We start from the raw sequence: 12,775 nt of genomic DNA, 5'->3' as shown, positions 1-12,775 counted from the left end.
TATCGGCAGGTTTTGAAACTCGTGCAATTCTAGTAGCTTATCGAGGATAATCACGGCTCTAGAATGGCGAGATTCTCCCAAACTCCTCACGCCAGGAAAAGTTGGCATGAGGCTGGGGAGATGCTGCTGAGAGGCGGCAAGAGAGGGACTTAGAAAAAAAAAAGTGCATTTTTCCTGCATAGGATTGATGCCGGGAGTCTCCGGACCTGATACGCATTAATATCAGCACCGGAGGCCCCCGACATGAATCGCATGCAATAAAAATGCAATGAAGGGGTTAACTACCAAGTGCCATGTTTATTGTGGGTAGCGGGGGTGGATGAAGGTGGTATTTGGCCCTTGGTAGATGTTTAGGCCTTGCGGGGTGGTTGCGGGTGGAGTTAACCCCTTCATTACCTAAGCGGTTAATACTGCCTAGTATTCCTAAACATCCATCCTTGTAGCTACTACCCCCTTCACCCAATCCCTCTACCCACAATAAATAAAAATACACACAACAACCCTACTACACACCTCCTCTACCCCCAAACCTTCCCTCCCCCCCAACACATACAGTACAGTAATGGACAAAATAACTATTATCCAGATATGGATAACAGTGCATTTGCCCTTTTTTTATCAAACATTAGCCAGCCAACATAAATAAAGTAAATAAAACTTACCCCTGCCATCATGAATGTAATACTAGTGTACATGAGCAGGGGGTCCCCGGTGCAGAACCACGTTTATTTGAGGTCCGGGGACCCCTGTTTCCTGTGATACAGGCCTTGTTATGGGGTGCTGGTATCTCCTATGCATTTAAATCCCACGGTCACGTGACGCGAGACATTTAAATGCATAGGAGATACCGGCACCCCATAACGGGGTCTGTATCTCGGGAAGCAGGGGGTTCCTGCACCTGAAACCAACACTTTTCTGCTCCGGAGACCCCCTGCTCACGTACAGCAGTATTACATTTTTTATTAAAAGCCTGCGATCGCTGGTGAGATATGTGCAGGGAGAGGCGGCTCTCTCTGTGCAGCTCTCTGTACAGCTGGGCCAGATCGCTGCAGATTGCCGGGTGAGCCCTTTAGAGAGAGGCGAACATCACGTCGCTGGCTCCTCGCCAGTTTTGGGCATTTTGCTATCACAGGTATTCAAGGCTTTCTGAATATTGTGATAGCAACGCTCAAAAAACTGGCAGCGTAACCGACCCAGCGATTTTTTTTTATGAAGGCTTATAGAATAGGCCCCTTAGGAGCAAGAGTCAATGTGGGTCTTGAATTGAAGATGAATGTACAAATGATACTTGCTGCTTGCTAGCCCATCTGAGACTATGCTCTCTTTCCAATGATATGGTTACTGGTTAGCAAAGAAAATTGTCAGAAATGCTGTATTGTTCTTAGTATGAACTGTACTTTTGTTATTTGCACACAATCACATTTCAACAACAGATTCTGTACGCTGCATATAGATGTGGTCTGGTTCCCCCTTGCGTCCCCGCCGTCTCTGCTTACCTCTGTTGTAGCCCGGGAGCGTGTGGTGCTGCCGGGAGGCTGCAGGAGCAAGGCGGGGGGTATGCAGCAGCGACCGAGTCGCCGGAGGCTCCCGGCGGCTCCCCTATACAGGGCGCCGCCATTTTGGATGTGCGGGCGCATTCGCGAGATGGTGCGCATGCGCAGAACCAAGTGCGGCGGCCATTACATAGTCGCACATGTGCAGTAGCAAGCAGCAGCCATGTTAAGAATAGCTCCACAGGGGAACTACAGCCCCCAGAAGGCCATAGGGATGCAGGATCAGGTGACACATAGCAGCCAATCGCACGGCCGGATCCCCCTGCTTCCACATAGATACATTTGGTGCGCCGAGGAGACCATGCCAGTTGGAGCTGGGACAAGAAGAGGGTAGGGTGTGTGTGCAGGGTGTCTGTGACCCTTGCACTAGGCCAGAGACCACCTTAGGCCACAGCCAGGCCCCGACTCCACCTTGAGCTTGTGGTTGCTGCAGGGACAGGCCCAGTAGATAGAGACACTGCCCCTGTAGCATAAGCATGAGGGACACAGCCAGGACGTGGCTGCAACCTGGCATCAGGTGATCTGGGACCAAATCACCATGCACTGAGAGAGACTATAACGGTGGGACACACCTACTGGACACCACCCCACGTGGAGGAGGACTCGTCACAAGACGACAACGTGGGACCGGACGGCTCCTTATCTACAGTCGGCGCTACCGGGTGCTGGAGTACCCGGCAGGTATCACCAAGTGCACACTTTGGTTGTGGGCAACGCTGTCACACACTTGGGGTGGGAGTGCCTATTGTCGGCTGGACACTAGGACATTGTTGCCCCTGCACCCAAGTACTGTGCGGGATTATCGCTATGCGCCTTATATGGCGTGGTTGTGTATTATATGTGTGCATTCAGTTTGTACTTAGTAAATATTGCTATACCATAGTCTGGTGTGTGTGTTACTGGGTACATTGTCCTGTGATGGTGTTATCCAACACTGTTAGGATCCCGCACAGGTGGAGGTGCTGGCATCAGACGGATCAGGCACACCCCAGGCTCCTAGCAGTGGAGGCTGAGACCTCCTGTGAGCCACAGGTAACGCACCACACACGCACAGTAGCCGCCATATCTCCCAGGGGGTGGGGGAAAGTGCACTACATAAATATTTGTAATCTACGGCTACCAAGTAAGGAAATATATTTAAAGATGATTAACAACATATATTTTTTAGGGCCCCTCCAGGTGTTTCACCACGTTACTTGGTCTTGTCTGTATACATATGTGCTTTAGTATGGTTGTAACTGTTGTAAGTGATGCAATATTTGATACTGGTTTTGTGAATTTTGGTATTTAATTACAACATAACAAGCTTTGCTCTGCATAAGATGGGCATCTTGCAATTCTCAGATCCTACATAGGATTATTCTTATCTACTGTATGAATACTGCATTACAGTAAAAGCTGTAAACACAAATGGAGAGCATTTGGTAAGAAAATGCAAGGGGAAGCATTTTAGGGCATTGTGTGAATCATAGCACTCTCAATAATTAAGGATTATTATCCCTACTGTACTTTATGACACTAGATTCATATGCCTCTAGCAGTACCAATAGACAGAAAATTAGTTCCCTGTTTCCTTTTCAAGCTGCTATGTTAGAGAGAAAATACTATCTACTAGTACTGTATGTCCACATTTCTCTCCGAATCCCTGGAGCTGGATTTAGCCCGGAAAAACTGCTTTATTGACACAGTTTAGATGACATCTCACTATGCTCTTCTCTAGTGGTGTACAGGGTTAGAGTGTTACTGTCCTGACATTTTACCAAGAAAAACACATATATGAGAATCAATATATATTTAACGTCTCATTAAAAACAAACAATGCCTTGAACCAAGATGTTGGATTCCGGGCACATTATGGCAACATATAATTCATTTTCTGTCCCAAAGGCAGGGCAGATGTGAGCTTTCCCTGGGTCCAGGACTAGAGTTTAAACCACCCCCCCCCCCCGTTTGCGGCCCTGTGAGGCCCCCTCTTTCTCTTATCCCCCATGTATTTTTCTCCCCCTTCTCTACCTTACTTCCCCCCACTCTCTAGCTCACACACTCTTTCCCTCCATCCCTCACTCTCTAGCTCACACTCTCTCTCTCCCCTCACTCTCTAGGTCACATTCTCTCTTTCCCCCCTCACTCTCTAGCTCACACACTCTCCCCCTCCTCCCCTCAATCAATTCCAATCCCTCCGGAATCGGACATTGGATCGCGGACGTTTTGCTGTGACCAAGTCGCCGCTGGTGTTTGGCTGCCGAGGGACCCTTCGTCGCAGTCGCTCTGCCACTAGACACTCAGCCACTGGCTATTTTTCCAATCAAGTAAGTTAATTTAAAGGGTAAGGGCTTATGGTAAGGGGTTTTAGGGTAAGGGATAAAAGTTTTTAGTGTATGGGATGAAAGTTTTTAGTGTATGGGGTAGCATTAGTATTATTGGTTAAGATTAGGGGCTTTTAGGGTAAGGTGTGGGGTTTATCTTAGTGGCAAAATGGCCCGGCGTAGAGATGTGCCTGCAGCAAGGTGAGTGGCGGATAAACACCGGCAGTGATGAAATGTTCTAGACCATACTCCCTCAAATTCACCTCACTCAATCCCACTCCCTCAACACCCAATTCCACCACCCCCACAATTTCCCCCCACAATCCACAAAACAATTTCCCCACAACACCTCAAAAACCCCCCCTACAGCACAATACCCCCAAATCTCCCCTATAACACAAAATACCCCCCTAAAGCACAATACCGCACAACCGGCCCCCCCACCACAGCACAAAACCATTCTTAGCCCCTCCCTGACAAAACAATACCCCACAATCATACACACGACAATAACAAACAGACACACTTTACCGTGTGGGAGAGGCCTCCAAAGTCACACCAGTCCCCCGCGCAAGTGTAGAAGTTGGACTCGACTTTTGGGCGGGCCCAACTTTCGGCGCAGACCGGCGGAGGAGGGAAGACCTGCAGGGGGAGGCAACAGCTGGGAAGAGTTGGGGTCTGGCCATAATCAGTGGCCTAACTCAACTTCCAGAGCCGGCCTCCCCGCAGCCACCGGGACTGTGACAATAAATAAATAAATAATATTCCCAGGTCTCTTCGCCAGCCCACAGTTAAGAGAAGCATCGTGAGCATAACACCTGATCATTCCTTTGCTATGCATCCTCCTCTGACACCTACTTAGCTCCTGTTCATTTGTTGTACTCCTCTATCCACTTCACCCTGTACCATCTCTACAATTTTCCACCCATAATTAGGACCTTAGGCTTCCTTCCAAATGTGCTACAACAGTGCACTTCAAGGAGAAACCAAAAAGGTTTTGAAATGTCTGTACATTATTATATCTTCTATGATGAACTCCAATATTTGCCACCTAAAAGGAATCATAACCTACAATGAATCTACAAGTACTTCAATCCAAACAGTCCACTTACATTACATATTCGTGCCCCTATGTCTTAGAAGTACAATTCAAACCATAAACATTGAGCAAAAATATATCACTTAAAAGAATGGTCATTCCCACGCACACTCCCAAAACTTAAAACAAATTGCAAATAAACAGTATAAGTATAAGCTTTTGCCCCTCTGAAATTTGTCAGTAAAGTAAATACTTAATTCTATCCATTTATTCTTATTTTTGTACATAAAACTCTTATTAAAATATGGGATGCTATTAATGTGCAGGAAAAATAGCACCATCCAAACATGTTAACTAAAATAAAAGGGAATCCTGACCTGAAGCGCATACAAAGTAGTACAATGGGAGGCATACAGAGACACTGCAAATGCATGAGGGATATTTATGCACATTAGAGTGCATAAGTAGGTAGGTTTGTTTATTGAAAGTGTGGTGAAAGCCTTAGGGTTTTCAAGGATATTGAAATGCATCCTTAAAAAGGCAAATTGTTCATGAATGCCTTAATAAGGGGAGCTGGCAAATACTGATGGGGAGTAACAAATACAGGGGAATTACCCAGACTGTAACTGGACAAACATTTCCATTTCTTAATAAAGAACAAGAACGTGTGGTATAGGGGAAGCTTTTATATTCCTGCCCTATTTTATGAAAACTACTTACTTTCGCTTCTCCGCCTCAAACCTACTCAAGAGTCTCCTGAGGCCACCATTCTTAAATCCCTGAGAATGTGCTGCGGGGGCTCCAATGGTGATGACATCATAAAGGGCATCTGGAAGAAAGCACAAAGCAGCTGCATTGAGCACATTCAGGGAAAGATTTGCTGTGGAGTAGACTCACTGTCAAGCAAAGGGGGATTTGATGCGTTTCATTAATGATTGATTAATTAATATGAGCCATCGTGCCTAAAAAGTGAAGCGAGAGTGATTAAATCTTCCCATACACATCCCTGCACAACTAACTAGCTTTTAATAGTCAATGGATCCCTAGTTACGTCTATATTCTGGATCACGGTGTGAACCAATATGTTATAGTTGTGCCTGTTTCTAAAGACACTTTTAAATTAGGCATTCAGCTAATTTAAATTTGACATTCTTAAGTATGCCTATGTGTCATTGAATATAGAACTGCCGTGTGTCTCTCTATCATAAAGGACAGTGCTATGAAATATGCTGGCATCATAAAAAAGAAAGTATTATAATAATATGGCCATAAGATATTAATAGTCTTTTTTTATTCAATTGACAATCTTTTTAGCTGTGCTGAAATGTATCTCTTGCATCAAAAGTTGGAACATCTTTTATATTAATATGAAGTTTTAGTTCAATATGCTTCAACCATATATCAGTAAGTGGTGCTATACCATACCTTATAATGGCGAAAGATACCGTACAGCCGATTCACTTGAGAGAGCCATAAAGTGTCTTATGGCACCAAAAGGTATATTCTGGCATAGCACAACTTAGTAAATACAGAACATTATCCTCTCCCATTTCATTGGCAATCCAACATTTCTTTTGCTAAAAGACATCTAAAAGTTTATTACAAGCAGTTTAGCATGATATCATCATTCCTTTAAGTGTAAAGATTTGCAAAATCATCCACAATAATGTCCCTGGTGTCAATTACATTTTTTTTTATCTCCAGAGATGATAACCACCAAGGACCACAATCAATGAGATTTCAGGGTTCTGGATAAAAACAATGGCATTTTAAGGAAAAACGTTTTTATTGGTGTTCTATTGACATCTAAGAGACTCATACATAAAATCTGTAAGACTCACATAAAATCAGTTAGTTACATGACTGCATCTAATTCCCCTATGAAATCCTCTTTGAGGACTTCCCTGCACCATTCTTCCCTGTACCAACCGCTCTGGAGATCTGAGAGTCTCAGGAGTGATATGGGCCCATATTTAGTAAGCAGTCTACTGCCATAAGACACCTTTCAGCACTGGAAAACACCTTAGAGCCAACCTGCTAGAATGTGCTGTAAAGGGTCTTCCATTGCTGCAAGGTGGCTTGTGACAGAAGACTGCTTAGTCTATGTAGCTCATGATGCTAAAATTGAGCTGCCTTATCTAAAGAGGGATTATGGAGTAGCTGAGAGACAGAACACATTTGGACTAGGGTAGCAGTAATTATTTAGTGGATTCTTCCCTTTCAACCATTTTGCTGCAAATCTTTTAGATGATATGTAAATCCTTTCAAATCACTGAAACGGGAATAGCTACTCATAATTCTTACAGATGAAAGTGTGTTAGATATCTGCATAGAGTGAATTTGATTATGTTCCCCCAGCCAAAGTATGCTAACTTCCTGAAGGAAAATAAGATTATTGGTTCTTGATAAGGGTGGGCACTTCCACTGGTTCTTAACATTTTTCATGTTTTGGTGGAACTTGATTGGTTTTGTTATTTTATTAACAAAACAGGGTTTTTTTTTAAAAATTTCCAAATTAGAATTTTTGTACATAAGGTTGCAAGTTTTTCATTCACAAAACCAAATGTTCGCACAGTTTATTTAAAAAAAAAAAAAAAAAAAGGAATCTGATTTGAGCCTCTCTCGTTATTTGGTTTGTTTTTAGGTTGAATTTAAACATTTGTTCCACTGTTTGACTCAGACACCTGAACGAATTCATCCTGTGAATTCTGCCCATCTTCCTTCTTGATAACGATCCATAAAAAAAAAAACCTCTATTACTCACATATTATGAGTAAGATCCAGAACTAAACAGGTGCATGTGACGGCACCGTACTGAGTATCTGACCTTAGCTTGTAGGATTGTAAGCTCTCCAGGACAAGATTCCCTTTTCTATTGTGTGCTTTTATGTTTGAAACACTTGTATTATATTCCCTGTATTCTAATGTCTATTTTGTAACAAACATACATTGTTGGTGCTATATTTTAAAAAATACACATACTGCACCGACACACTTTATTCGAGCAAATACCCGGTATGTACCTGGCAGATACCTGGAATGCGCCGCTCCTCACCTCTGACAAGCCCCGTTGCATTTGCCTTCCCAGCCTGGGTTCATGCCTGGCTGATGGGCGGCTGATCTGTTAAATGATAATGATTAGGATTTAATAGGCTGCAATGCTTCGCGTGTCTACCAGATGGCATAAATTCATGAATTGTAATGCAGTATATATATATGTACTGTGCAGTATTGCAGCCAACGGGAATAAAATGCTTCAATCCCTGCCGGAAAATAACTCAATGCACTCGGGCAGAAAACAGTCACAAACCTCAATACACCCGGGTATACCCGAATTCGTGGGACTAGCCGAGCTCGAATAAAGTGTGTCGCCAGTGTAGTGTAAATGCCCTCTAAAACTATTTTAGAAGCTCTTAAGCAGTAAATTGTTCATTTCCGGCCCGCACCACCTATCTCCATTAACCCGAAATGACCTATTAACTAGAATTGCTAATGTGGGCAAAAGACTCTTTGGATAGTTAGTAGTAGTAGTTAGGTGGTAGAAGGGTTGTGCACCACACAAACTCAACATGGCATAACTACAAATGTACTTAGATTATTATTCACATCACTAAATTACCCCACAAGCTCAGTAGAAGTCATGATAATGATGTGAGCATGTCACAACATTTTATTATGCAGCGTCTATAGTGTAATGCAACTATCAACAACTTTGGTCATGTATTTTAAAACATTGCAAATCTGCCATCTTCAATTTGACAGGTTGCTGTCTTCTCTCAGCGACGTGGTCTTATATGTTGTAGAAAGTGATAGTATCTTAATGAAAGTCAAGGCTGCTGTTACTGGTTACATGTAATTTGCATAATGCATAAGGATGAAAAATGAATTCTGTACAATCAAAACCACACTAAACCCACTGGAGATTATTTCGTTTGTCAGCAGGAGACAAGACAACATAAGCCTGTTTCATTTACTGGTGATTTCCTCATTATGGATTTGCATATGGTTTGTATTGCTATCATTTTCTTCTTGGATATTCCCCCATTGTGTTCAGTCATTGATTAAACGGAGGAAAAAAGCTGTACAAACGAATGAAAAGGAGATTGCATTTAGCATGTGCTAAGTATATACAGTAGGACTGCTTTGGGAAACTTAAAAACTGATACATTGCACATGCTCCTTACAGGGCTGCGTAGAAATTAGTACATAAAAGTGAAGCATGCTTCCAATAGAGGTTTCGTGTATTACTGTGTAGGGCGGCATAAGTGTCTATGGCTGTGTAAGTCACTCCTTCCCTGCTGACCACCAACAAATACCCTGCACTCCGGATATACAGTATGTTGTTCTTTTGCTTGTTCCTTCACACTTTTCTTCATGGTTTCTTTTCTTACACAGTCTTGCTCATGTCTCACATTCTCTACTAGAAATCAAGAAATACTTCAGTATGTCTTACAAAGACACATACTTATGTCAATATAGTTGGAACTTTGCTGTTTTCTAGTCTGCTCTTTTGTAGTCACAAACATAATGTGAGTAACAATTTCTTTAAACTGCTTGAATGTAAAAAAAACAAAGCAAGGAAAGAACAGAAAAGGATATAAAATCATCAATTGGGCCTGCATTTCGAGACCTGAGAAGTGTCTTCTACAGAGTTTTAAATATGAAACACTTGGCAATGAAAATATTTAAGACATGTACAAGGATGCATTTTCTTACCATATGTTTGCTTGGATTTTTCTCATTACATTAAAAGGAATGGCAAACAATTGTTATGCCCATAGCACCCATAGAAATAATGATGAGAACATAGTTACAGCTTTATGTGAAGGCATACACCATAAGAAAATGTGTTGTTAAAGAAGCTATTCACAACAATGTTTTTTTCTCTCTTTGAACAATTGAGATTGCATTGATAGTACAATGGGGAAAACCAGTTCTTGACATTTTAGAAATCAAAGTTTTGTCATAACAAGATCAGGAAAGTTGAGTTTGGCAACTTTATTGCCTTTGAGCCAGTCACCGGGGGTGACGTTGGTGGACACATCTTTGCTCCAAACACTGGAGCATTTGTGTAATGACATTACTGCTGATAGTCATGATCACCCATTTGCCTGTCAAAGGTGGTTTTAATAAAGTCAAAACTAAACACCTCCAGAATTGTTGGGTCTTCTCATCTTGTTCCTTAAAAAAAAAAAAGATCATGGATCCACGTTTAAAGATGCAACCAAAATGAACAGGTGGCAGTGATATGTTTAAAATGTTACATCTTGCTGCTTGAGATACAGTGTAAAGAAAAAGACAAATAAACACAGTTTTTTTCACAATGTTTTAATCCCTTTAGTGAAGGATTTGCCTTCTGAACCTTGGCAGGTTTTCACTTCTAGAATGTTGACCGACAGGTCATTTGCTTCCCTTCTCCTGTTCTCAGAGGGAGGAGACTTGATGTTAAATCTCACCAAGAAGCTGAGCATAAAACTGGAGGAGACACTTGACGAACAGCTACTCAGCTAAGGAACATATATTCAATTTACAATGACACCAAAATAATCACATGTTCACGTTAATTGTAATGACATTTGTACAAAGTCTCACGTATGCTGCTAATTTGTCTACATTAGGTTTGTTATTTGGAAACTACATGGGATTCCCCGTTAAACAATGTACTGTAACATTCTTCCAGAACAGCAATTTACCTTTTAACTTTTGGCTGTGAACACGCATTCTTTGTAAATGTAGATTAATTGGAACAAATTCTAGACTTTTTTCTCCTTTGCTACAGCTGGATTTGAAAGAAGACCCTGGAGGGAAAAGAAAAAGAAAAGATTTTTTTTTAAGCATGATGTTATGCAGCAAACAGATGGTTGTTTTTTTTTTTATTTGAGCATGATGCACATATTGTATCTCCAGTTCATCTTCAGATTTTATTGTGTACTCGATTTTAAGAAATGAAAAGATATTTTATAGCTGCATCTCAGCATGTATCTTCTCTGTAATCTACAGAGCAGTATTTAATGTGCAGATATGCTAATGGATTTTAAGTGACAAACGTCTCCTGCTGTTGAAGACGGCGAAACAGCATGGTGAAAATTATGCCACATTTATCACATATTATGTTTTGTCTGCACTTAAAATATAGCAATATATAAATCCAAAAGCTAAAGTACAACTCATTTTTATTGACTTGTCACAATGAGAATAATGGATGTGCAGACCTCTCTTCTATATTTCACTCCTCAGTATATTATGTTTGGACAGTTTTGTGTTTTTGCAACAGTACACTTTTATAATGGTTTTCCAGTGTGATTCCACAGCAATGAAACAATGTCACTGCTGGAGAGTCCTTGGCAAACTCGCACAAAGCCCAAGCAGAGACAGTGCGAGTCCAATCTAACCTGTTGGAGTTTCTATTCTAAAGAGGATACCATGTTCTAGCCAGCCTGCATGCAAATATAATAACCACTTTTTACCAAGTGCATTTTCTTTATGATGTCAACATTTTTAAAAGAAACAATGGTAATAAATACCACATTCTTGTAGCCATCTAAATGTTCTACCTAAAAAGATTAATTCTTGCACAAACTGCAGTGGACTATACCAATGTTTCACATCTAAGACCTACAAACACCTGCAAAAAAAATAGGAAACCATTAAAGAGATCTCTTATTATTCTAAAACATAGAAGCAAAGTATTTGAAGGCACAATTTTTGCGTTGGTATGATTTTTTTGTGTGGCATTATTCAGCATCTGTCTTTATACTAAATCATACTGGTTGATGATCACTGGACCCAAGTTGGGTGAACCCAAGTTCTCACCCCAAATTATACCTGATACTCGTAGCTTTTCTCCTAATGCACCCAGGGCTTGCCAAAAATGACAGCCCTGAGACAGGAACCTGCCGAACATCTGCACCCCTTTTGCGCAGGACGAGCCGACCAGCATGCATAGGTTTAACGGCTCAGTAAAAACACACTGCTGGAAATCTTCAGCCTTGTAGACAGCAGTTTTATTGTCCTGTGTGTGTTTGAGCTGAAGTATTCTTCAGTTGTTTGTCATTCCAACATCTCTCTTCTAGTACTGTATATCCTGGACCTGCCTACGGCAGCAGCCAAAGGGTACCGTTTGCTGCAGTTTGCAAGTACTTGACTCTGGAACTTAAAATAATGACTGCTGGTGTATCTCCAATTTGCACCCTTAGGCTGCGTCCATGGCATGGATGACCGCGCGGTGATCTCGTCTATACGGCGTGCTCGCAGGAGGGGGTGCACACGGCACAAGAAATCAGTTAAAACTGATTTCTTGGCGCGACGGGCCGGTCACGTGAGCGGTTCGCCCAATGAGGGCGAACCAGCTCCGTGACGTCACTGGCATGCCCCCAAACACACCCATGGACGGCGTGCGTACCATGGCCAGGGAAAGCACCAGCTTTCCCTCATTCCCCAGCCTCCGCGCGCCTCCGCGCGCCTCCGCACGGGCAAAGTGTCTATGGACGCAGCCTTACTGTTCTCTTCTCCAGTCTCTTTCACCCTAACTCCATTCACTCCACTATTACAATGTCTAACTTTTCCATATCCCCACCCCTATTGCAGCCATGAATTGCACCTCCTTCTCACTTGCTATGCCTATTGACCCAAAAACTCACAAAACTTCTCTCCTCTTACAAGCCACAATTAATACTATGCCTTTACCCCGAGCTATCCAGGTGTCATTACTCTCCCATTCTATTTAGATGGTTTGCTCCTCAAAGCCATAACCACATTTCCTATTGTTTCATTGTGTTTTAAGCTGTACTGTTTGTATTTTAGGTTTTGTTCTTGCCCTTACTAGACATTTGCAAACAGGTTATTTCGTTACATTTTCCTAATTTAATTTAGCTAAA

General features: G+C 42.1%; 1 protein-coding gene across 14 annotated transcripts in view; it reads right to left on the bottom strand.

Moving 5' to 3' along the window:
* INPP4B (inositol polyphosphate-4-phosphatase type II B) overlaps positions 1 to 12,775 on the bottom strand; it is a 484,959-nt gene that overhangs the window by 97,448 nt on the left and 374,736 nt on the right. For all 14 annotated transcript variants that reach the window (XM_075614672.1, XM_075614553.1, XM_075614562.1 and 11 more), the window contains 2 exons: positions 10,592 to 10,696; positions 5,619 to 5,727 (listed from right to left, as the gene is read on the bottom strand). In XM_075614672.1, the coding sequence (XP_075470787.1) occupies positions 5,619 to 5,727; positions 10,592 to 10,696 (214 nt within the window). The remainder of the gene's footprint in view (positions 1 to 5,618; positions 5,728 to 10,591; positions 10,697 to 12,775) is intronic.

Source organism: Ascaphus truei, chromosome 1 (genome assembly GCF_040206685.1).
Source record: "Ascaphus truei isolate aAscTru1 chromosome 1, aAscTru1.hap1, whole genome shotgun sequence".
NCBI lineage: Eukaryota > Metazoa > Chordata > Amphibia > Anura > Ascaphidae > Ascaphus > Ascaphus truei.
The sequence above is the reverse complement of the archived record's forward strand: the minus strand, read 5'-3'. Positions and strand labels throughout refer to the sequence as shown.